This window comes from Herpailurus yagouaroundi, unplaced genomic scaffold (genome assembly GCF_014898765.1).
Source record: "Herpailurus yagouaroundi ecotype Mexico unplaced genomic scaffold, PumYag 100, whole genome shotgun sequence".
In the NCBI taxonomy this organism is placed as follows: Eukaryota; Metazoa; Chordata; class Mammalia; order Carnivora; family Felidae; genus Herpailurus; species Herpailurus yagouaroundi.
In genome coordinates, this window is record NW_024412391.1 from 32167534 (window position 1) to 32192541 (window position 25008).

Sequence of the window (25008 nt, forward strand, 5' to 3'; positions counted from 1 at the left end):
AAGTCATTCTATTATTTTTTGTACAATCCTATACTTGTAAATTTTGATGTGATAATTTCACTTTGATGCTAAGGGAATTCATATAAAATGACGAAGTGGTTAGTTTTTTTTTGTTTTTGTTTTTGTTTTTTTAAGCAAAGTGGACTTTTGTCCTCTGTGTTTTGGGAGAACGAGGAATACTGTACACTTTTTCCCACTGTAGGTTTCCTTTTGACCCCACACCTTCTTAGCTCTCCCTTCTATGAAGGAAAGTGTCATTAATCTGACCCAGTGTGTGACATTTACATTGCTGAATAACAAATAACCATGGGCTTCATGGCTTTAAGTAGCATCCAATTATTAGCTCACAGTCCTATAGATGAGAAGTTTGGTTGGAATTTTTGCTTAGGGTCTCCTACAGCCAGTATCAAGGCATTGGCCTTGGTGGCTTCTTTGGAGGCTCTGGGGAGGAATTCCCTTTCCAAATCTTCCAGGCCTTTGGCAGGAATCAGTTTCCTTGTGTTTCTAAGACTGAGATTCCCATTTGCTTTCTGGCTATCAGCAAGGGGTTGGGGATGGAACGGGTTCTCTCAGCTTTTAGAGACCATACACATTCCTTGGTATTCTTCAAATACCATTCTCAAAGCCAGCAACGAAAAGTCATATCCTTCTCATGCTTCCAATCTCTCTGAGTTCTCCTACCATGAGCTAGAGAAAACTTATGCTTTAAATGCTCATGTGTAGGGATGCCTGGGTGGCTCAGTTGGTTAATCATCTGACTTTGGCTTGGGTCATGATCTCGTGGTTCATGGGTTTGAGTTCCACAGCGGGCGCTGTGCTGACAGCTCAGAACCTGGAGCCTACTTAGCATTCTGTGTCTCCCTCTCTCTCTGCTCCTCCCCTGCTCACGTGCTTTCGTTCACTCTCTCTCTCCCTCTCTCTCTCTCAAAAAAAATAAACATTAAAAAAAAATTCAGGTGCTCATGTGATTAGGTCAGGCCCATATGGATAATCTCCATATTTTAAGATCAACTCATTAGTAACCTTCATTATAGCTGCACAATTCCTTTTGCCATGTAACAACATAGTCATGGGAACAACACCAGGAGACAAAAGTCTTAGGAGTCATCTTCAAATTCTGCCTATCCTGTCCAGAGCCAAGGATATCCAATGGTCTGAATTTTACTCTTAGGCTGTCTTAAAGACAAAACTCAGTTTCTATTTTGCAGTTTTGCCTGTGGGCTACAACTCAGGGCCATTTCTGTCTTCTGAAGGCAGAACAGCCATCCCAGAAAACCTTTCTGCTAGATCAGTTTACAATGCCCCACAGGCCTGGCCATCCTGGTTCCACCGGGGTGATCATTTAGTTATCCTGGCCTAAGCCCAGCTCACTAATGGCTCTGTCTTTGGGAGCCCTGCCCCAACAGGATTGCCCACTCACTCAGCTCTTGGAGCTGTGGCTCTTGGTTTCTCCTTCCACAGACAGATGCCTCCATGAGAACCCCATGAGAAGAAGAATGTCAGAAGGAGTTGAGACCCTAGACTCTGCCCTAAATTCCTAATAATTATCTTTCTCTATTTGTCTTGGCTCTCAGGAAGGTCAAAAGAAAATTATGCTTTTCTTTTTATTTGCACTAAAAAATCCTTAGCTTACATATCTTGGTACAACTGTCTTTATGCCCTTATCACAGGTTCTTGCTCCTTTATCCTTTTTTAATACATGTATCTTCACTGTGCACACATTCAAATACTTTTTTGAAGTAAAGAGCTAGATATGAAGAATTAATGGGTAAATGAAAAGATTCCTGAGGAAAATCGATGTAGTTGACTTTTCAGTTATGAGAAAGCTGGGCTCATTTTATTGTATCTTATTTTTTTAACTTCATCTGTATGACTCAGCTCTCTGCAGAGTGAAATGAAGGTTATATAAATACAGTCTTTAACAGAGAATACCAAGTTATTAATTTTAAATGTATTCAAATAAACCTATCATGTTTAAGAGTCGAGGAGAACATAGCTGTTGATTGTAGCACCTGAAGCATTTTGATGGTTCTGGCATCAGAAACAGGTCTTGGCTGTTCTAGATATTTTTGCTGCTGCTGTATAGATAAATTCCAAAACACACGAATTTGAATTTGAGTCTATGTTTGAATCATCAGCCCATGTAGACTCGACCTACTTTGTTTTGGTGTCAGATCTCATTGGTAAGCCAGCTAGCTCTTGAGTATCAGCATATTAGAAACATGTGCCTCCTTCCCCTACTTGGTAGACTTAAGGCTGGTCAGCTCTTCCTTCCATTGCCCTCCTTTTGTGGAATTTAAAAGACTCGACTTGTTTTGATGTACAATCCTAGTCCAATTTGTGCCCCTTAAGATTTGATATTAGCATCTTTTTTTCCTTAAAAAAATGATTATCCAGTTTCTTTACTTATATAAAGAATATTGTTCTTAGTACACAGTTCTGGGGTTACAGTAAATCTGAAAGCAACCTAAAGGTTTGTTATAATGATCTTTTCATTTTACAGGTGATAAACTAAAACCCAAGGGGCTAAAATGACTTGACCAAGGTCATAGAGTTGATTAGAGACAAAGCCAGTAGTACATATAATCTGGATCTTCTGATTCCCTGTCTTGTTTTTTTTCTTTAACCATAACTTCATTGCTTTGGGGAGTCCATGTGTTTGGTTTCTTCAAGGTAAATGAGATTTATATGAGCACTTCAGAAAGCTTCTCAAAAGAGAAATGAAATAGAAGTTACTGCATTCCAGGCCTTGGTGGAGCATTCTTTCCATTTGATCGTCCTGCATTTTGCTGATTCTGTGGGATTTTTTGCCAATCATTTTGCTAATGTCAGTGATTTTCCACAGTTTCTCACTTTTATTATATGGCACCCTTGCACATTTTAAAACATTGTTCTATTTTGCCACACTTTTTTTTTTTTTTTTAATTTCAGCCTTTTAGCTTAGGTACCAGATACGTTTTACATTCATTTTTTTAGCATTCAAAATTATTTGTCATAGTCTTAAACTCAATGACATTTTACAGCAAATTTCTCAGGGTGTATCTTGGAGTTGATATAAATTTCTTCCTTTTAAGGCTGTGTTTCTGAGCTCCTTCCCAGCTGTGTACTCAGAGCTGTTGAAGCTCTTTGATGTCAGGGAAGTGGCCAACTTGGTGCAGGACACCCTGGGCAGCCTGCCTACCATCGTGCACGTGGACGACTCCCTGCAGGCTGTGAAACTACAGTGCATCGGCAAAACCGTGGAAAGCCAGCTTTATACCAATCCAGGTAGGGTGGTGAGTCTCTTGAATGAAACCTTGTCTCTGGAAAGCTGTCACTTACCTCCGGTAGTCACAGGTCAGCAGAAGCAATTAGAAAGAGGAAACACAATTACTGTCTCAAAAGCATTGTGTATTTGGATGGTAGAATAAATGTATTAAGTAGCCAAATAGAACAGTCTGGTTATTAAAGCTTTATTTCTAGAAAGAATGAGAACCCTAATGATTAAATTACTGATTCTAATCACAATCATACGTCAGGTATGCTTATTTTCTTGCCTAAGAGATTTCATTTTTTTGTTCAACAAAATTTAACATTTTATTTCGGGGATGCTTACAGGGACCTGATAGGATTCTTCTTTGTCTCTTTTGTTCTTAAAATTGTCCCTTCAATTTGTGTTCTGAAACTGAGTGAAAATTTTGATGTATTATCAGTTTTTATTTTATCCTAATAGCATGTGACCAATTACTAAATTGATTTTGTCATATCTGTTATTAAATCCCATTGCCTTTTTTCTTCTAGTCTTTCCTGAAATAAATTACCAAACTCATTTTAAAGTTTAAGAAGTTTCTGTACTATCAGCAAATAAGCTTTTCAAAATTGATTCTATTGAGAGTTATCTTTCCACATGAATGCATATGTGGGTATAATATTTTTGAAATAGGGTTTCAAATATAGATAATAAAACTTTTATTACATATTTTATTGTAAAACATTTCAAACATACAAGAATAAAATAGTATCAGATGAGTAAATCATTAATAAATCTCTTTTTTTTATCATGCTACGAGATATAGCTCTAGTTCATTCTTGTTTATACTGTGGGATGATATTCCACTATGAATGAATTTATCATGGTTAATTTATTTTTTTCTCCTATTGATAGACTATTTGTTTCTGGTTTTTGGTTTTGTGTTTTGTTTTTTTCTCCAGAAATAACATTTAAGTAAATAAAAGAAAATTCAAACCTTCTCATTTCTCCCCAGGAAAACACATCTCATCCTGGAGAAAAGATATTTCTTGCAGTGCTTTTCAAACTCTATTCCTCAGAACCTTAGAGGTTCTTCTGCAGTGATCAGGGTCTCCTCTGGGGTTGGGAACAGGGGAGTGGAGGGGTAGAGGTCCAAACCAGGTACCTGGTATGACTAGACTACCAATTATGCTTTTACCAAATGAAGAAAAGTTCATCCCATCTCAGAGGAATTGGTAGTTTCTGCCACATTTCTCCCTCACCGACCAGATAATTCTTTGTTCGAATAGAATCTGATACCAAAAGGGCAATACAGATAATGAAAATTGTTCTCAAACGGAAGGACATTATTTGAGAGGACTGTGTTCATTACATGCCTCTCCGGGATGTGTTCTGTCTGTGGACTCAGTGCCGTGTTGATTACTGATGCTTAGTTGGCAGTATAGAAACCAGGACTAAAAAAATACAAAGAGAAGTTGTTTCGATCCAGGAGGAGAGATATGGGTCTTTGTGGGAGGTGGTGAGATTATTTCTTGGGGTGGGGGGTGGAAGGACCCAGGAGACCCAGGAAATGTAGACCTTGGAGGGTCTGTGCTGGTGACCTTGGAGAGAGGCTCAGAGCCAGTGTTGGGAGGTTGGTGACTGTCACTGTGATGCAGAGGGGGAAGAGGAGAAGACGAAACCTGCCTCTTTTGTTATGTGGGGCACTCCCCATGGAAGATGATTATGGAGAAACAACCTCCGAGAAGCAAAAGCAACTCCCGATCTGTGGAATACTTAGAAGCACATGGATGCTAGTAAGAGGAAAGATTTCCATCACTGCCCCAGGGGGTTGAAGTTTGGCTTGATGTTGAGTGATTCACCATTGGAGAAGACAGAAACTTACCACGTATAAATGGCAATGCACTTTGAGAAAAAGGCTGTCTTCATGGAAAAAAATAGCACGCTTACCTGAGAACTTCCCAAGACACAAACTATACTCTATTTAAATTACCTGGGACCCCACACTGATGGTAGGGAAACCTGGAAAGTATTTCTAGTAACTCCGAAATTCTAAATCGGAAACTATGGACTTAGTCTATGGACGTAGACTTTGTATATGACAGTTCAGTAGGGCAGAAGTACCAAATTCTTCTCCTTGGGCTAAATTTAAGGTGTCCACAGAGCTTCATTCCTTTGTGGAGGGTCGAGGAGAGAATCTGTTTTCTTGCCTCGTACAGTTTCTAGGGGTCACCTGCACTCCTGGGCTTTTGGCCCCTTCCTCCGTCTTTGAAGCCTGCAGTGTAGCATCTCCAGATTTCTCTCTGACTCAATTTTCTTGCCTCTTTCACCTAAGAGGACCCATGTGCTTACATTGGCCCATCCAGATAATCCAAGATAATCTCATCATCTCAAGATCCTTAATTTAATCACTTCCGTAAAGTTCATTTTGCCATTACATATTCACAGGTTCTGGGAATTAAGACATGGACATCTTTGGGAGACAACAACTCGGTCCACTCCATATGGGTAAAACAGACTCAAAACCAAGGCAATAGCTCAGCTGCATATGAGGAAAAAAAACAAAACAAAACAAAAAAAACACTTAGAAATCTAGGAGGTTTTTTTTTTTTTTTTTTTTTTTTTTTTTAAATGTATTGAAAGTTTAAAAAATGAAACTCAGGGGTGCCTAGGTGGCTCAGTTAGTTAAGCATCTGACTTTGGCTCAGGTCATGATCTCACGGTTTGCGTTGGGCTCTATGCTGACAGCTTGGAGCCTGGAGCCTGCTTCAGATTCTGTGTCTTCCTCTCTCCTTCCCCCTCACTGTTCACACTCTGTCTCTCTCTCTGTCAAAAATAAATAAAAATTAAAAAAAATTTTTTTAAATGAAACTCAGAAGTGCTGCACTTGTGTGAGTACACATACATCTTGGCCAGAAGGACGTTACAAAAGATACTTTCCTGATTTAAAATTAAAATCTACAATAGGACAAGGTAAAGTGCAGATGAGGACATTACAGGGTGTTAACAGGATATACATTCAATCAAAGATAAAGTGCTTAGTTCTTGACCATTCTTCAGATCATAGAGTATGGCAAAGACCGTTGCTACTCTGAGCTTAATTCTAATCGGCAAAGAAATGGCTAGTGAGATAGAAGTGAGAAGAATCTGAGAACATGACCTTATTTTCTGAGAGTTCATAGTATCCAAAGAAGGAGTCCAGAGTACAGTTGGGCCACACTTTTGAGAAAATAAATTTCAAAACATTTTGGAAAAAAAAGACCTTAAATGTTACAAACTCCTCAGAAAAGACAAAAAATTCTCACAGTTGTCTTTGTGCTAGAATCCTGCCTTAGAGTTCTCCAGAGAGACAGACCCGATAGAGGCTATGTTTGTGTGTGTACAAGGTTTCTTGTATGGGATGAGCTCAGATTATGCTGGCTGAGAATTCTGCTGTTGGTCAGCTGGAGACCTGAGGGAGCCAGTGGTGGAAGTTGCACTTCGAGTCTGAAGGTCGGAGAAGACTGACGTCTCTGCTAAAAGACGGGCAAAGAGAGCACGTTCTCCCTTATGCCTCCTTTGGTTCTACTCAGGCTTCAGCGCATTGGTTGAGGCCCACCCGCATTGAGCAGGGCAATCTGCTTTACTCAGGCTCCCAATTCAAATGTAACACCTAGGATATTGTTTAACCAAATTTCTGGGCACCCACAGCACACTCAAATTGACCCATAGAAACTATCACAAATCCCAAGGAGAAAAAAAGCAGAGGATGCATGCATAGGTATCAGAATGATTATAGAATACTCCTGATTGAGCTTAGATTAAAAATTAATACAGAAAAGAGATGGAAAGAGGGACACCATAGTCAATACCAAAGACGGGTATGAGAAAACATCACGGGAAGAGTCAAGCCAGGTTGAGTTAAGGGTCCACAGACAGCCTCAGAGCTGGAGCCGTTTCATAACCAGGCAGAATTAGCCCTGTTAGTCACACCCCAAGTTCAGAGTCGAGGGCATATGGCCAAACCTGAAGGCCATAGCTAAGATTTGCAACCTACATAGATTGGCATTTGACATCTAAGTCATCTGGGGTCTAAGCAGACATATTTAACGTGTAAAAATTGAACAACTCATTTTTCCCTCTCTCCTCACAAATCTTACTGTTTCCTGAGGGCCAGGAAAGGGTCTAAGTTTTGGAGAGGACCACTTTGGCAATAGCAGGAAGAGTAGAGCTGATGTATAGAGGTTGGGGAGGAAGGTGGAAGTGCCCCTAAAATCGTAGTTTACCCTGTTTTATTTGTGTGAAAATCAATGTAAATGGCAAGACCCAATTTAAACTGTGTTCTTACCTTTCTGCTGAAATCTTTAAATTGAGTGGCGTGAGTAAGCACATTACATGGGAATGGTTGAAAGCTGTATCTTCTCGTTTCTTACCCATCACCTGTTCACATCTGCACTGGTTTTCGGGGGGGTGGGGGCAGGGGGGCAACGGGCTGGGATGTGTGCCTTGTATCCACTGCTACAAGCAGCTGACCAATCTGCGTTGACATATGGGAGTAGCTGTGTTCCCCTGCTGGCTCAGGGCAATCACTGGCAGAGGGAGTCACTACAAGCCAGACTGTGACAATGTGCTGTCTCACTTCCTGTTTAAGCCAGGTTAAAACATGGAGACACAGGGGGCTCCATTTCCACTGCTTCTCCTATCCAGTAGACTCATGGGGCAGTTCATTCATTTATTCAACAAATAAGTATTGCAGCCAGACCCCATGCCAGGTATGATGCTAGAGATATTGTAGCTAGTGAAACATCCAGCCCCTGCCCTCAGTCTGCTGCTAGTTTACCATGAAAGCTGACTTTGAACAAGGAGTTATGATTTGATAAGATGCAGCAGTTGTGACCTGGGGAGGGAAGGAGGTCCTGTGTAGTAGGGAGGCATGAGTGAGCCTTGGGGTTCATCCCACCCACACCACCTCAGTTTGTGGTCCATGTGCGGACACCACCCTCACAGTTGTATTTCTAGGCAACTGGATATCTCCTCTGGGCTCCAAATCTGAGTAGCTGTCTGTCCTCAGCTTCTCTACGCAGATGTCGCAGAAGCTCCTCAAACCCCTTTTCCCTCTCAGTCTGTTCCTTCTGTCTCAGTATATGGCAGCACCAACCCCTGGAGCTCTGAGCTGTCCGTGAAACCTTCCTCTTCCTTCTGCCCTTCATCTCCACCTCTCCAGAGACTATTCTTGGGCCTCTGCGGCGGCCCGTATCTGTGCCTCCCCCTGACCAGACACAGGTCCATCCCACACTGCCGCCTTGCCTGCATGCCCTCGGGCATGTCCAGACTTGCTTCCCTCTCCTTTTGCCCATCCATGTGTGCAGCCAGAGTTCCCTTCCAGAAACTCACACCCGACGATGTCACTCCCACCTCCCTTGCTCACATCCACTGATTGTGCTCTGTTTGAGGACACAGAAGAGGATTGATCTTGCAGGCCCTGTCGCCTCACCCTCCCCACCTGCCTGGTCCCATCTCCTTGTGCTTCACTCTAGTGGAACCCACACTTTCCTGCTCCTCTCTGATCTTAGGTGATCCTTGTTCACCCTGCTGGGCTCAGTAACTCGCATCTTCTGAATCATCTCCCGTCTGCCCTGCTCACTCAGTTCTCGCTCTCATATTCTACTTCTCATGCCTGTTTTGCTTTCTGCTTCTTGGATCACATGTTAGGGCTGTAACTGAAAAAAGAATTGGATTTTAATTGTTTAAAGTCTGTCTTCATCCCTTGCTCCACAAGGAAAACCTCAGAGTACAGGGACTTTGTCCTCATCACAATGATATTTCCAGCTCCCAGTACTGTGTCTGGTGCATAGTAGGTGCTCAGTAGAGGTTTCATGAATGAATACTATGTGCTGGGTCACACATTAGGAATCAGGATAGAGCAGCAATTGATATTGAATAAATGATATGCATAAAAAAATCTTACTGGAAAAGCAACCTCTGAGCTAAGGATGAGCATGAATATGACAACAGAACAGCTTGGGCTGTGGGAAGCCCAGACCAGAAGCAGAACACAGTGATAAAAGTAACAAGTGGGCATAGCATCTGTTGAGCCTTAGAAAGGGCGCCCCGTGGTGGAGGCATGCAGGGTGGGAATAAATCTGGGGAGTGAGCTCTAAAAACCACACTCAGAGATCATCTCTAGGCCTCTACTGTTGTTTTCCCTCTGTGATCCTGACATTGTCTGCATGAGAATGTAGCCCCTGTGTTGTCTGCCCTTCTTTCCATTCAGGGTCTGCCCTCCAGGGTGTGAAAGGCTCATTTGCAAGTTTTGTTGCTATCTGTGACATTAGCATTTCAGTTATTGGTGGCTCCCAGCATTTAATAGCTGCTTCTCCTCCTTCCTAGCCCCACACCCATTGGGAATTACTAATGGGAGCTGGCTTTATCCACTCACGTGTGTACTGGCAAAAAAAAAGTAAATAAGAGTCACTCCTTTATACACTCCACGAGATACATAATACAGTGAGCTGTGTCTGAGATGTAGAATATGAGGGTGTCAACACTTTCAAGGACAGAAACCGCATAACAGGTTATTTTGCTAAATGTATGGGAAGTGAGTGTTTGTTCAACTGCAGGTTTTCTTTTTTTCTTGGGTCCTGCTTGATGAGTCCAAGTGTTTCCTTTTAAAGGTAAGAATTAGCATTTTAACCAGTCAGCGAGTTTGGCATTTCCCCACCAATTGTATCATTTGCATTGGCTGACATTGCCCTAGTACGGAGAAAAAGCAAATCTGCAATGTAGGTAGTCCTATATTTCTTTTTATGCACACCACACACGAATTATTTGTCTACCTGCCTCGCTTTTTTGCAGTCGGTATTCTCTTAACAGTTGGTTGCAACTTGAATTTTTAGAAATCAAATTGTGCTACCTGCAGGAACATACCAGATAAGCTTTATCTTCTGTTCTAATTAATCATCACGAGGCAGTGACTCCTGTCATGTAATTTGTTAGTTTCTTTTTCTTGGTTCTTTTTGTCAAGTAATTGATTTATAAATAAGTATTTAAGTTTCCTGGTAAGGCTTAAAGGCTTTAAAGGAAGACTGCAGTGCATTATTTTACAAGTTTGGAGTTTAATGTTCTGTGTTGCTGAAAGTGAAGAATGGCTATGCCTTGTGTGGTTTGTTGTGATGGTAAACCTATGGCACCAAACCTCCTTGTGTTGATAAACCAATCATGCAAACACTGATAATGGTGCTTTCCCAGCTGTGAATATTTTGCATGCTCTCTGATTTTTATTAGGATAAAGAATCATATTCCTTATGACGTATGATATATCTTATACTGACTAGGAAAGAATCCACTACAGTGCTGAATTGAGTTGGTGAGGTTGGCCATCCCTGCCTTAATTTTGCTCTTAGGGAGAAAGCTTTCAATCTTTCACTGTTAACTATTATGTTAGCTAAAGGTAGGCATTTCATTATAATGCTCGTTATCAATTTGAGAAAATTACCTTCTATTCTTAGCTTCCTGACACTTTTTATCATGAATGGATGCTGAGTTTTGCTCGTTTTCTCTACATATGTTAATATGTTCAATTAATGTTGATTGACTTTCAGATATTATACCAAATTTGCCTTAATGATAAATCCTATTTGATCATAGTGTTTATATATATATATATATATATATATATATATATATATATATATATAACTAGATTTATTTTGCTAAAATTTTACAAAGATTTTTGCATCTATGTTCATGAGAGATAGCAATCTATAGTTTTCTTGTAATATCTTTGACTAATTTTGGCATCAGTAATACTGGCCTCAAAGAGTTAGTTGTGTTCCTGTTTATTTTCTGGGAGAATTTTTGTAGACTTTGATTTGATTTTTTTCCATAATGCTTTATAGAATTCATAGAAGCCATCTGGGCCTGGAATTTTTCTTGTGGGAAGTTTCTGATCTATAAGTTCAATTTATTTATTAAGTATAGAGTTATTTAGGTTGTCCATTGTTTCTTGAATTAAGTTGAATTATTTATGCAACTATTTATAAGATACATGAGTTTTAATAAATCAGGAATAATCTTTCTAAATTGCTGCAGAGGTGACATCATTTAGAAAACCAAGACGATCAGGGCACCTGGGTGGCTCAGTCGGTTAAGCATCTGACTTTGGCTCAGGTCACGATCTTGCAGTTTGTGAGTTCAAGTCCCACGTCTGGCTTTGTGCTGACAGCTCAGAGCCTGGAGCCTGCTTCAAATTCTTTGTCTCCCTCTCTCTCACCCCTCCGCCACTCACACTCTGTCTCTGTCTCTCTCTCTCTCTCTCTCTCTCTCTAAAATAAACATTTAAAAAAATTAAAAAAGAAAAAGAAAATCAAGCAGATCAGGGAAAGGAGCTAGGGCATTTGCAAGTGGGCATATCCATAAATAATATGACAATTACAGTCTTAACAATAGTTTTTTGCTTATGACATCCTGTTGAAAAGTAAACACTCGGGGTGCCTGGGTGGCTCAGTCGGTTGAGCGGCCGACTTCGGCTCAGGTCACGATCTTGCGGTCCGTGAGTTCGAGCCCCGCGTCGGGCTCTGGGCTGATGGCTCAGAGCCTGGAGCCTGCTTCCGATTCTGTGTCTCCCTCTCTCTGACCCTCCCCCGTTCATGCTCTGTCTCTCTCTGTCTCAAAAATAAATAAACGTTAAAAAAAAAAAAAAGTAAACACTCAGGACAATAAGCATACTTGTTACTTTTTCAAAAGATTGAAATATATACTGCATAAGTCAGTTACGTTACTGTTTCAAATACTTATTTAATGACAAATTAGGGATAAATATAAGACTTCCAATTGATAGAGAAATGATCCTTACACAGTCAAAATTCTTTATTTGTGGATTTCCTTATTAAAATGTGTTTGTGACCTCAAAATCAATACTTGTGACCCTCTCACGTTCATTCGTGGACTTGCACAAAGCAGTGAAAATATTTGAGTAGCAGAATACACAGATTCCCAGCTGAGCTCAAACACTGCAATGCTCTGCATTCCCTTCCACTCTCATGCTCCTCTAACTAGAGAATGGAGCAGTAGGGGGCAGTGCAGCGCAGTGCAAGAAGCTCATCTCCGGGGCCAGCTGCTAGAGTTTGAATCCCAACTCTGGCCCTTCTTCGTGGGGTAGCCTCAGGCAAGTCACTTAGCACCTCTAAACCTTGTGTTCTCTTTTATCAAATAAAGAAAATAGAATCTACCTGGATGAGTTGTTTTTAGGATTTAATATTGTTACCTATGTGGGATATGCATCCTATATTATACACACATATACTTCCCCTAGGAGAAATGATTCGTTATTTGCCATTTCATGGTTTTCCAGTGACTTGTTCCAACTTAAAACTACCATGAATAACAAGAATCGACTGTACTTACTTTTCTTCCCTGGTGAAAGTATACAAGTATGATTTTCAGATGTTTAACAAACCTTGCTTTTAAGATAAACACTACCTGGTTGTGAAGTAATAATATGTATTTTACATATTGCTAGAAATGATTTGCCAAAGGTGTGAAAAGGATTTTTGTATCTGTGGTCGGTAAGGGAATTTTTTTTAATTTTTTTAATGTTTATTTATTTTTGAGAGAGAAACAGAGTGTGAGCAGGGGAGGGGCAGAGAGAGAAGGAGACACAGAATCCGAAGCACGCTCCAGGCTCTGAGCTGTCAGCACAGAGCCCGACACGGGGCTCAAACTCACGGACCACAAGATCATGACCTGAGCTAAAGTCGGCTGCTTAACCAACTGAGCCACCCAGGTGCCCCAAGGAATTTTTTTTTAAATGTGTAATCTCCCAAGTTTATGAGCCTGGGAGAAGAGATGACAAGGCATAAATCTCAACAGTTTTAACAAAGATGAGTGGCAGCTGACAGCAGACGAGAGAAGGCTGATGCACACAGGTGTGTGTTGTTGGAGTGGTGCCAAGAACAGGCTAGTTTACACTACAGATCCGCAGACGGCGCGGAGCTGTTTCAGAAAGGATCAAGAATTGAAAATAGCAGGTGTTCAGGAGCACCTGACTGGCTTAGTCAGAAGAGCAGGTGACTCATGATCTCAAGGTCGTGAGTTCGAGCCCCATGTTGGATACAGAGATTATGAAAAATAAATAAATAAACTACAAAAAACGAAGAAAAATAAAAAGAAAATACAAGGTATCTGAAAATTAAGGGTGCTAGAAATAAAAAAATTGAATAAAAAGTCCTTAGACAGAATAGTCAATTTAGCCAAAAATGGAAAGCTTACCCTCTAAAGAAAGTGAATGAGATGTGCCTAGATTCAGGAGTTCAGAGCCTGCTAAATTTGAGAATGAGGCTCCACACCATAAACAGGGCCTCACAATTAAACAAAGAGACCCTCACCTGCCCTTTCTTTTCCTGATTTCAAGTTAGTAGAAGATGATGGTTTCATGCTCCCCAGAGAGGAGTTTGGCAGATTCCTCTGCAGAGAAACTGACAAGCCCAAGAAAAGGCATCTTGGATTCTGAAATTTGAGGGTCCCCTGATGAAACATCTGGATGCCTTCCCTCCTTGCTGTGAAGCTTCACCAGTTTACAAGCTTGCCGAGGCACTGTTGTGGGTCCCCCCCACCCAGTTAGCATGTTAGTGACTTGCTTGTAAAGACAGACAACAATCAACAGATACTGTACGAAAACCTTAAATGTGAAAGCAGAGGCCAAAATGAAGAAACAGAAAAAAGAACTTGAAAGAAAAAGATAATTGAAGGAGAAAAAGAAATCACAAAATTGTCTCCCAACCCAGAAAGAGAAAATAGTGCATCCGTGAAACAAGAATGAAACCTTCTGTAAAAAGAAATAAAGAAGGAATAATAAACAGGAAAGGCTGCATAATAAAAATGCAATACCTCTTTGAAAATTATTGGGAATTTCATCATGGGAGCAGCCGAGCATGAAACCAAGTGTGGGGCCCTTCTGAGCACAAGGAGCTGTGTGGTGGCCCAGGTGGAAATAAGAACGAACTCTTGGAGATTAAATATAGGGTAGCAAAAACAAGAAAATTGAATAGAAGAGTTGGAAGATAAAGAAGTTGGGCAAAAAGATGGAAAAAAAAATCAAGAAAAGAAGATATTTTAAGAGATTTGTGATGTCAGTGTAGTCAGAGTTCCAGACTGAGGACAGAAGAAATAGAGAAAAGGAAATAATGCTGGAAGTACTTCAAGGCAAGATCCCAGCGCTGCAGGACATGAGTTTTTGTAGGTTTCAACGGCCAAAGCAAGGCACGTGGTCATGAAAATTTGAATTACCAGGAATAATTTCCTGAAAGCTTTTAAAGAGAGATAAACAAAAGTAAAACAAAAACTTGGTCATGTGCAAAGCACTGGAAATCAGAATGGCAGCAAATGCAAAATGTTAATTTAGCCAGAAATTGTGACAAAAAAAAATTTTTTTTCCGAGACTGGGGAGAAGACAAGAGGGTAAGAAAAGCTAAATTTTCACCTACTATAGTAAGAAGTCACTGGATGGTCAGTCTCAATGAAAAATCAGAAAATGGCCAGATAAGCATGCCATTTAGATATTTGGAGGTAAAACAGACAATTTAAAAAAATAACCTGTTTTCAGTATAAGAGTCAAAGACTTCTTGAGTGCAGGAATCATGGATTAGGGAAACAGACTACTTTTTTTCCAATACCAATTATGTAGCTTTTCACTATGTGTTAATCGTTTAACCAGTACAGTTAGAGTAGGTATGGGTGTGTACAAGGTTGGCGTGGGCCTCCATAGATGTGACACTAATGCTTCTGTTCTCTCCAGATTCCAGGTACATTCTCCTGCCTGTCGTATTACATCACCTCCACATGCACCTGCAAGAACAGAAGGACCTGATCATGTGTGCACGAATCCTTAGCAACGTATTTTGTCTCATCAAGAAAAATAGCTCAGTGAGTAAATACAGATCATAGTATGTAGTTCCCATCAAATGGCTTCTGGAAATAAAAACTCTCAAGTTTTCAGAGAAACCACACTGAAGACTAACCCTCTGAGACTCTCACTTTTATTTCCAGCTGGGTTGGACATTTTGCTATTCTTCTGAAATATTTTTTGTAACCTTGTGAGATTGCTGTAACCCCAAATAACCTCCTCAACTTGTATTTCAAGAAAGAACTGAATACCCAGTGAGAAAAATTAGAAATCTCAAAGCCTCCCACATGTGTCTTTAATCTTGATATGATGAATACTCTGTGGCAAGAATAAATTACTGCCTGTAAAGTGAAGTCTTTTGGGGCCCATTCTGTGGAAGGCTGCATGGTAATGCTCAGAGCTTGGCCATGGCCCTTGGGCCCATGGCCCTTGGGTCCCACAGAAATCGTAGAAGCAGAGGAAGGGCCCAGGAGACCAAGGATGTCTTGCACTACAGTCATTACCCAGCCCCAACAATAATACTGAATTGTCAAGGGCTTTGGGAATTCCTGTGGATGTACCTGACTCTTGGTGCTGTATAGTTGCATTAGAAGATACAGGGCAAATAGCAAAAAATCACATGCTTACTTAGAAATGAGGACAGTTCTTTGGATACTCGTGTTCATGGCTCATGGGACTGATGTGAAATCCACATGGAAAGGGTGTCCTGTTCTAGTTCTGTCAGCCTGCAGCCGTGAATTGGCATTTGCTCATCTTTGACAGCTTGTACAGAGCAGTGCTGAGACTCCTGTGCCTCTGCCTCCCTGCCATACACTATATAGTTTCCCCATTGTTGTCTCTCTTACCTAGGATCACCTTCTGAAGGGCTCAGCAGTGAGCTGGCTTGGGACCCCAGTGGACGTAATTGAGAGAGGGCCCCTGCACTGTGGGAACAAAGTTGACACTTGAGAGGAGAAGGGCGGAAACTCTGTGTATAAAAGTGTAATAAGATCTGCATGGGGAGGGACGACTGATTTTTCCACATCCCCGTGATCCCAGGCCCCAAGGGTGATCTGGGACCGGGTCGAAGAGTGACAACAGGGAGAGAATGATAGTTTTGCTTTAAAACTTTTCTATGTCATTCAGTAAAGAATAGCTATGCTGTGCCTAGTTAGAATGTTTTTATAAACCGTAATTCTGCTAAGTGAGATAGTTCACTGCAGAAAACTGAAAACAAGTATCAGCAGTAGTGGAAAAGATGTTTTTTAATTTCTCCTGTCTACTTCAGTTTGGAAGTTGCAGTCAGCTTTTGGACTTATCTGATAAGGAATTCAGAACAGAAACTCTGCCCTGGAGGGGAAACTATGGTAGTTTTATCAGAAGTGTAAGAAAGTTTATCATAAAACCGTGGCCAAAAAGCTCTTTCAGATTCACACTTTGTAAAAGTTTTTGTTTGTGTGTTTGGAAGACAGTCTCCTCGGTAGAGAGCCTGAGTATACAGAGTTTTGTCTTGTGCAGTTGTAATCAGAATCCAATTCCACTGCATACAGTCAGAGAAGAGCAACTTGGGTTTCTCTCTCAAGTCCTGGGGGCTTGGATAGTATTAATTCTCCTTTAGGGAAGCAGTCCACCATGGCCATTGACATGAGATTCAGTCTGGAGCTCATGGTATTCATCTGTACTGAATGTTGTACAGTCTACACCTGTAGAGCTTTTTAAAAATCATTTGTATAGGAATAGTTGTTTGAACTTAGAGTTTTAGAAAATAACTATGCAGCTCAAGAAGAGTGTATGTACTATGGAATACTACGTGGCAATGAGAAAAAATGAAATATGGCCTTTTGTAGCAACGTGGATGGAACTGGAGAGTGTGGTGCTAAGTGAAATAAGCCATACAGAGAAAGACAGATACCATATGGTTTCACTCTTATGTGGATCCTGAGAAACTTAACAGGAACCCATGGGGGAGGGGAAGGGAAAAAAAAAAAAAAAGAGGTTAGAGTGGGAGAGAGCCAAAGCATAAGAGACTGTTGAGAACTGAGAGCAAACTGAGGGTTGATGGGGGGTGGGAGGGAGGAGAGGGTGGGTGATGGGTATTGAGGAGGGCACCTTTTGGGATGAGCACTGGGTGTTGTATGGAAACCAGTTTGACAATAAATTTCATATATAAAAAAAAAAAAAAAAAAGAGTGTATGTAAGCACAGTCTGAAATAAAAAGAATTAAGGACTTGGGGAACCAAGAGAGACTTTCAGTGAGGAATCAGACCCAGAAAGGCATCTGACTTGGCCACATCACACACTGTGTTAGTGCACAGCTAGTGCTCTGGAGTAGTTTGATGCTTTCCAGGACATCACCCCACCTTGTCATTGGCACCACTCAGGCACCAATGCACAGCCTAGCTGGGTACTCTTGGGTAAGCTGTTAAGTTCTCTGTGCCTTTGTTTTCTATAGAAGAAGGCCATTTACTAACGTGATATAGGTGAGGTCCAGGTCTGTCAAGTTATCCAGTTCTCTTTTTGATGGTTTTTCCCCCCTTTTCCGTTACAGAGAGATTAATACACATATTCAGCCACAATTGCCTGAACTCCTTATTTCTTTCTTTTAAGGAAAAATCTGTGTTGGAGGAAATCGATGTGATAGTGGCCAGCCTGCTGGACATCTTGCTGAGAACCATATTGGAGATCACCAGTCGACCTCAGTCATCTGGCTCCGCGATGCGGCTCCAGTTCCAGGATGTCACTGTAAGATCCTAAAGCAAATGGCACATGGAACAGAACATAGTTGTGCGTGTAAAGGCTTCAGTCCCTTTGAGGGTGGGTTACAATAGGAATCTGGGAGATCTTGCCTTGGGGGAGTGTCCTGTGTGCATTTCAAATATAGATGAGGCTGTTTTCATTTTGCCAGGGAATAAGAAGCATTGTTTGTGAAAAGATCATGGATTAAAATATGTTTAATTTCAGAAAACCAAATTTGTTGATAGCTCTCACTTTGACCAATTTAAATTGCCCTGTGATTCTGTGTCCCCAGTCCCCTTGATGTTTCATTCTCTTTTCATCCATCAAATTGCTTGAGGAAGTAAGAATAGTGAAATCGAGGAACAGGAATCAGGGATCCTGAGTTTTAATTCTGGATTTTACACTGTGAATAGTAAGGATCTTAATTTGGGGAGGCTTCAGTTTCCTCAGCTATGAGATGAGAAAGTTTGACTTGGTGATTTCTAAGTAACCTTCAGTATTCACTGTTTTATGAGTCCACTACAATATAATTTATAAAATATTAAGAAATAACCTATTTGATAGCTTATGTATATGTGTATATATTTTCATGTGTGTGTGTCTATAGAGATGATGGATGGATGGATAGATTTCTATTTAAAACTCAAATTCACCCCAATGTTTATAGCAGCACTCTCAACAATAGCCAAATTATGCAAAGAGCCTAAATGTCCATCAACTGATGAATGGATAAAGAAATTGTGGTTTATATACACAATGGAGTACTACAGGGCAATGAGAAAGAATGAAATATGGCCCTTTGTAGCAACATGGATGGAACTGGAGAATGTTATGCTAAGTGAAATAAGCCATACAGAGAAAGACAGATACCATATGGTTTCACTCTTATGTGGATCCTGAGAAACTTAACAGAAACCCATGGGGGTGGGGAAGGAAAAAAAAAAAAAAAAAAAGAAGTTAGAGTGGGAGAGAGCCAAAGCATAAGAGACTCTTAAAAACTGAGAACTGAGGGTTGATGGGGGGTGGGAGGGAGGGAAGGATGGGTGATGGGTATTGAGGAGGGCACCTTTTGGGATGAGCACTGGGGGTTGTATGGAAACCAATTTGACAATTTCATATATAGAAAAAAAATAAAAAAATAAAAATAAAAATAAAATTAAAAAAATAAATAAAACTCAAATTCAGTTGACCAAGAATGTTTTTTTTTTTTTTAGGTCTGATGAAGAATAGTCTTCAAAACATCAGAAATGGCAGTAGATGCAGTAGTTTTCATATATATATTGACAAAAATGTCAGCTTTTAGCCATTATTTTTATAAATCCTCCATTATAGAACCTTGTCTTAAGACTGTTGCCTAGCCCTTGATGAAATTAATTTTTACTTTTACTTAAAAAGATGAAAAGTCTGCCCTGACTCTCCTACCAAGTTCTCCTGACTGTTTCAGGATGGCCACCTTACGTTAAATTTTATTTTCTCTGCTTTCAGAGCTGAGATTCACCTAAGGAAACCAAGCTGTGAGTTTGGGAAATAAAGTTAAACTCTTTCTTTTAACAAACTAAGTTTGAGATAGTATGAAAAACTTCCTAATACATGCACTAGCTGTACTGCCTCATTTAAACAAACAGGAGCAAGTGATTGTTTTCTCAGTTTCATGTGGAAAATAGTACCTACCTCATCGCGTTAGCTTAGTGTATTACTTCGTGTATTACCAAGTGCACTACTTGGTCCGTAGTAGAGGCTCAAAACGTGTTGTTGCTTAATACTACTGGAGTTTATTTTTGGTTTGAAGGTTTGGGTTTTGTTTTTTTTTTAATGTCTATTTATTTTGAGAGAGAGACAGAACACAATAGGAAAGGGGCAGTGAGAGAAGGATACCCACAAATCCAAAGCAGGCTCCAGGCTCTGAGCTGTTAGCACAGAGCCTGACGGGGGGCTCCAACTCCAGAATCGCATGATCATGACCTGAGCCAAAGTTGGCCACTTAACTGACTGAGCTACCCAGACGCCTGGCTTGGGGTTTTTTTTGTTTGTTTGTTTGTTTGTTTTTCATCGTTTATTTATTTTTGGGACAGAGAGAGACAGAGCATGAACGGGGGAGGGGCAGAGAGAGAGGGAGACACAGAATCCAAAACAGGCTCCAGGCTCTGAGCCATCAGCCCAGAGCCTGACGCGGGGCTCGAACTCACGGACCGCGAGATCGTGACCTGGCTGCAGTCGGACGCTTAACCGACTGCGCCACCCAGGTGCCCCGCTTGGGGTTTTTTATATTGAATTTTTTTTATTTTGTTCTTTCATGTTGTTTCTTTTTTTACAGTTTATTTTGAGAGAGAGTTTGTACACATGTATGTGCTTGTGTGTGTGCAGGGAGGGGCAGAGAGAGAGGGGGAGAAAGAGAATCCCATGCAGGCTCCACGCCATCAGCGCAGAGCCCCAAATGGAGCTCAATCCCATAAACCATGAGATCATGACCTGAGCCAAAATCAAGAGACACTTAACCGACTGACATGTGTCCCTTCTTTCATGTTTTTTTTTCATTAACCTTTTTTATTCTGTGATACTTATACACATGCAGTTGTAAGAATTATTACAGAGTTGTAAGAAATATTACAGAGCTTTTACCCAGTTTCCACAATGGTAACATTTTAGAGAACTATAGGACAGTATCACAGCTAGGATATTGACATTGATATAGTCAAGACACAGAATATTTCCATCACCCTACAGATCCCTCATGTTGCTTTTTTATAGCCAAACCCACTTCCTTCCCATTTCCACCTCTTCCTTAACCCTGATAATCACAAATCTTCTCCATTTTTATAATTTTGGCATTTCCAGCATGTTGTATAAATATAATCATTTATACATGTAATCATGTAATAGGCTTTTTTTCTAACTCCACATAATTCTCTGGAGATACATCCAGGTATATATATACATATATATATATATACATATATATATATACACACATATATATATATGTATATATATATATGTGTGTGTGTATGTGTGTACACACATAAATACATAAATATATAAGCATATTTGGTTTGTTCTTTATTATTGCTCAGTATTGCTCAGGTGAAGGACACCTGGGTTGTTTTCACATTTTGGCTATTATGAACAGAGCTGCTATAAATGTTTCTGTGCTGGTTTTTATGTAAACATAAGTCTTCGTTTCTCTAGGATAAATTCCTAGAAGCATTGTTCTTGAGTTGTATAGTAGTTGCATGTTTGGTATTTAAAGAAACTGCCAAACTGTTTTCCATGGTGACGGTATCATTTTACATTCTCATATATGCAATGTATGAATGATCCAATTTCTCAGCATCCTCTTCAACATTTGGTGTTGCCATTTTTTTGTTGTTGGGTGATGTATTCTGTTAGATAGGTAGTAATATCTTACTGTGATTTTAATTTGTATTCCCCTAATGGCTAGTGATGCTGAACATTTTTTCTTAGAATCATTTGTCTCCTATATATCCTCTTCTGTGAAATGCTTCTTCATGTCTTTTTCCGATTTTCTAACTGGATTGTTTTTGACTGTTGAATTTTGAGGGTTCTTTGTATATTTTAGATACTAGTCCTTTATTGAGAATGTGGTTTATATTTTTTCCCTTTCTATAGCTTGTTTCCTCATCCTCTTAACAAGGTCTTCTGCAAAAAAAATTTAATATTGATGAAGTTCACTTGGTCAGTTTTTCCTTGTATGGATCATTCTTGTGATGTCAAATCTAAGCATTATTTTATCTAGCCCTATATCCTAAAGTTTATCTCCTAGGTTTTCTTCCTAAAAGTTTTAGTTTTATATTTTACATTTAAGTCTTTGAACCGTTTTGAGTTAATTGTTGCATAAGCTGTGCCAGATAATTCTAACATTCTTTTATCTCAATGTTGACACTGATTCAGTCCTTTTTCATTCAATTTGAGATCTTCCTGGTTCTTGTTATGATAAGTGACTTTCAGCTGAAGTCTGGACATCTTGATTTTATAAGACTCTGCATCTTACTTAAACTTATTGTTTCAGCTGGCTTTATGGGATACCACTTGGCAGCAGAAGGGGGTGGGTGTTGTGTCATTATGGCCTGACATAGAAATTCACATTCCCCATATTGTCTTCAACACTGACCATTGAGCGGGAAAGCACCTGGTCCCTATTTGGCTTTATCTCAGAGAGGTATTAGGGCACCTGTGCACAGCTTCGTGAGAGTGCCAGTCTCAGCTCTGCATTGCTGTGGGTGAGGCCACAGTTTTTTATGGTGTTCAACTGGACTGGACCAGTTATGACTGAAAGTTTTGTCCTGGTAAACTGCCCCTTTCCTGATCCTTTGGCCAAAGAGTGTAGGCTTTTTGGGGGGATTTTTGTTTGTAATTGTTGGTGTTTCAGGGTGGCCAGCTTCTCCAACTCCAGGTGTGGGATATCTGAAACAGAAAGAAAGCCCAGAGAACTAAATATTATGTCCCTCAGGTCCCAAAGTCCCTGGTCAGACTGCTCTCTTTTCTCCACCTTCAGACTCTTCTTCTGTTTTATATGTGATAGCAAGCTTTTTATTTATTTTTTTTTTAATGAAATTTATTGTCAGATTGGTTTCCATACAATACCCAGTGCTCATCCCAACAGGTGCCCTCCTCAATGCCCATCACCCACCCTCCCCTCCCTCCCACCCCCCATCAACCCTTAGTTTATTCTCAGGTTTTTAAAAATTTTATTTATTTATTTATTTTAGTATGAAATCTACTATCAGATTGGTTTCCATATAACACCCAGTGCTCATCCCAACAGGTGCTCTCCTCAATGCCCATCACCCACCTTCCCCTCCCTCCCATCCCCCATCAACCCTCAGTTTGTTCTCAGTTTTTAAGAGTCTCTTATGCTTTGGCTCTCTTCCACTTTAACCTCTTTTTTTTTTCCTTCCCCTCCCCCATGGGTTTCTGTTAAGTTTCTCAGGATCCACATAAGAGTGAAACCATATGGTATCTGTCCTTCTCTGTATGGCTTATTTCACTTAGCATCACACTCTCCAGTTCCATCCATGTTGCTACAAAGGGCCATATTTCATTCTTTCTCATTGCCACGTAGTACTCCATTGTGTATATAAACCACAATTTCTTTATGCATTCATCAGTGGATGGACATTTAGGCTCTTTCCATAATTTGGCTATTGTTGAGAGTGCTGCTATAAACATTGGGGTACAAGTGCCCCTATGCATCAGTACTCCTGTATCCCTTGGGTAAATTCCTAGCAGTGCTATTGCTGGGTCATAGGGTAGATCTATTTTTAATTTTTTGAGGAACCTCCACACTGTTTTCCAGAGCGGCTGCACCAGTTTGCATTCCCACCAACAGTGCAAGAGGGTTCTCGTTTCTCCACATCCTCGCCAGCATCTATAGTCTCCTGATTTGTCCATTTTAGCCACTCTGACTGGCGTGAGGTGGTATCTGAGTGTGGTTTTGATTTGTATTTCCCTGATGAGGAGCAACGTTGAGCATCTTTTCATGTGCCTGTTGGCCATCTGGATGTCTTCTTTAGAGAAGTGTCTATTCATGTCTTCTGCCCATTTCTTCACTGGATTATTTGTTTTTCAGGTGTGGAGTTTGGTGGGTTCTTTATAGATTTTGGATACTGGACTTTGTCCGATATGTCATTTGCAAATATCTTTTCCCATTCCGTTGGTTGCCTTTTAGTTTTGTTGATTGTTTCCTTTGCAGTGCAGAAGCTTTTCATCTTGATGAGGTCCTAATAGTTCATTTTGCTTTTAACACCCTTGCGTTTGGGGATGTGTCAAGTAAGAAATTTCTGCGGCTGAGATCAGAAAGGTTTTTTCCTGCTTTCTTCTCTAGGGTTTTGATGGTTTCCTGTCTCACATTCAGGTCTTTCATCCATTTTGAGTTTATTTTTGTGAATGGTGTAAGAAAGCGGTCTGGTTTCATTCTTCTGCATGTTGCTTTCCAGTTCTCCCAGCACCATTTTTTAAAGAGACTGTCTTTTTTCCATTGGATGTTCTTTCCTGCTTTGTCAAAGATTAGTTGGCCATACTTTTGTGGATCCAATTCTGGAGTCTCTACTCCATTCCATTGGTCTATGTGTCTGTTTTTGTGCCAATACCATGCTGTCTTGATGATTACAGCTTTGTAGTAGAGGCTAAAGTCTGATAGCAAGGCTTTTAAAGTCACACTTAGCAGGAGGGACAGGTAAAAGTGTATCCACGCCATCTTCTCCAAAGCAGAAGAAAGTTCTCCTTCATTATGGTTTTGATGGCAACATTTTAACTGCTGCCTGGCAATACAGCTCTAACATGGTTTTAAAATTGTAATGGCCCAGCCAGCAAATAAAATCAGAGCAAACTCTGAAGGTGGATAAAGACTGCCTGAGGTCAAAAGATAAAACACCTTTTCAGAGTGTTTGGTATCTTCAGGCTGGGTTGTCAGTGACAAATCTCTCTGGGATATGCATGACCTTCAGGCCTTCACATTGTGATAACCAGTGTGCATTAAGAGATTTGAAGGCCCTGAATCAAGTTTGCAGATGCAGTTGGGAGAAGAGCAGGCAGGATGATCATCCATTGTTGTAAATTTTAGGAAATTCACGTGAAGAGAAATTTCCCAAGCATCGCCATGTAGCACCCCCTCCACTTTCCAAAAAAACCCAAACTCTCTCAAGGTATGTCGATTGAGATTTGCTAGGAAACCTGCACTTTAATTATTTAGCACCTTTGATTTTATGCCTGAAGACGTTTTTTTGAGGGTACTCAGCCGATCTGATGTGAATCCTACTTTGCCACTTCATCCCCTGCGTGCTCTTGGGCAACTTACTAATACCTCTCCACTTCTGTTACCTTATCTTTAAAACAAAATCATTGCACATTTCTTAAAGTTAGTGTGAGGATTTCATCAGATCTGTTAACTGTTTAAACAGTATCAGTAAACGTGCCATTAGTTACTGTGGTGGCAACAATAGTCACAGTAGTGTTATTATTACTGCTGAATAATGAGGGTGTTATAGGTAATGCTATTATAAGTAATGTTGAATAATGAGGGTGTTATAGGTAATGCTATTATAAGTAATTCTGTGGTGAGACACACGAGCTGGTCATTCACAGGGTCAGTTCTCTGTGGGCACGGAGGACTTTGTTTCTTCACCATTTTCTCCTGGAGAACATGGCTCTCTGAATAATAGGGTGT

The 25008-nt window shown here is 40.4% G+C and overlaps 1 protein-coding gene across 7 annotated transcripts in view; it reads left to right on the forward strand.

The window, feature by feature from the left end:
• The window catches only part of DOCK4 (dedicator of cytokinesis 4), a 436196-nt gene that overhangs the window by 305270 nt on the left and 105918 nt on the right, over positions 1-25008 (forward strand). For all 7 annotated transcript variants that reach the window (XM_040472219.1, XM_040472215.1, XM_040472222.1 and 4 more), the window contains exons 23-25: positions 3075-3267; positions 15003-15130; positions 17697-17831. In XM_040472219.1, the coding sequence (XP_040328153.1) occupies positions 3075-3267; positions 15003-15130; positions 17697-17831 (456 nt within the window). The remainder of the gene's footprint in view (positions 1-3074; positions 3268-15002; positions 15131-17696; positions 17832-25008) is intronic.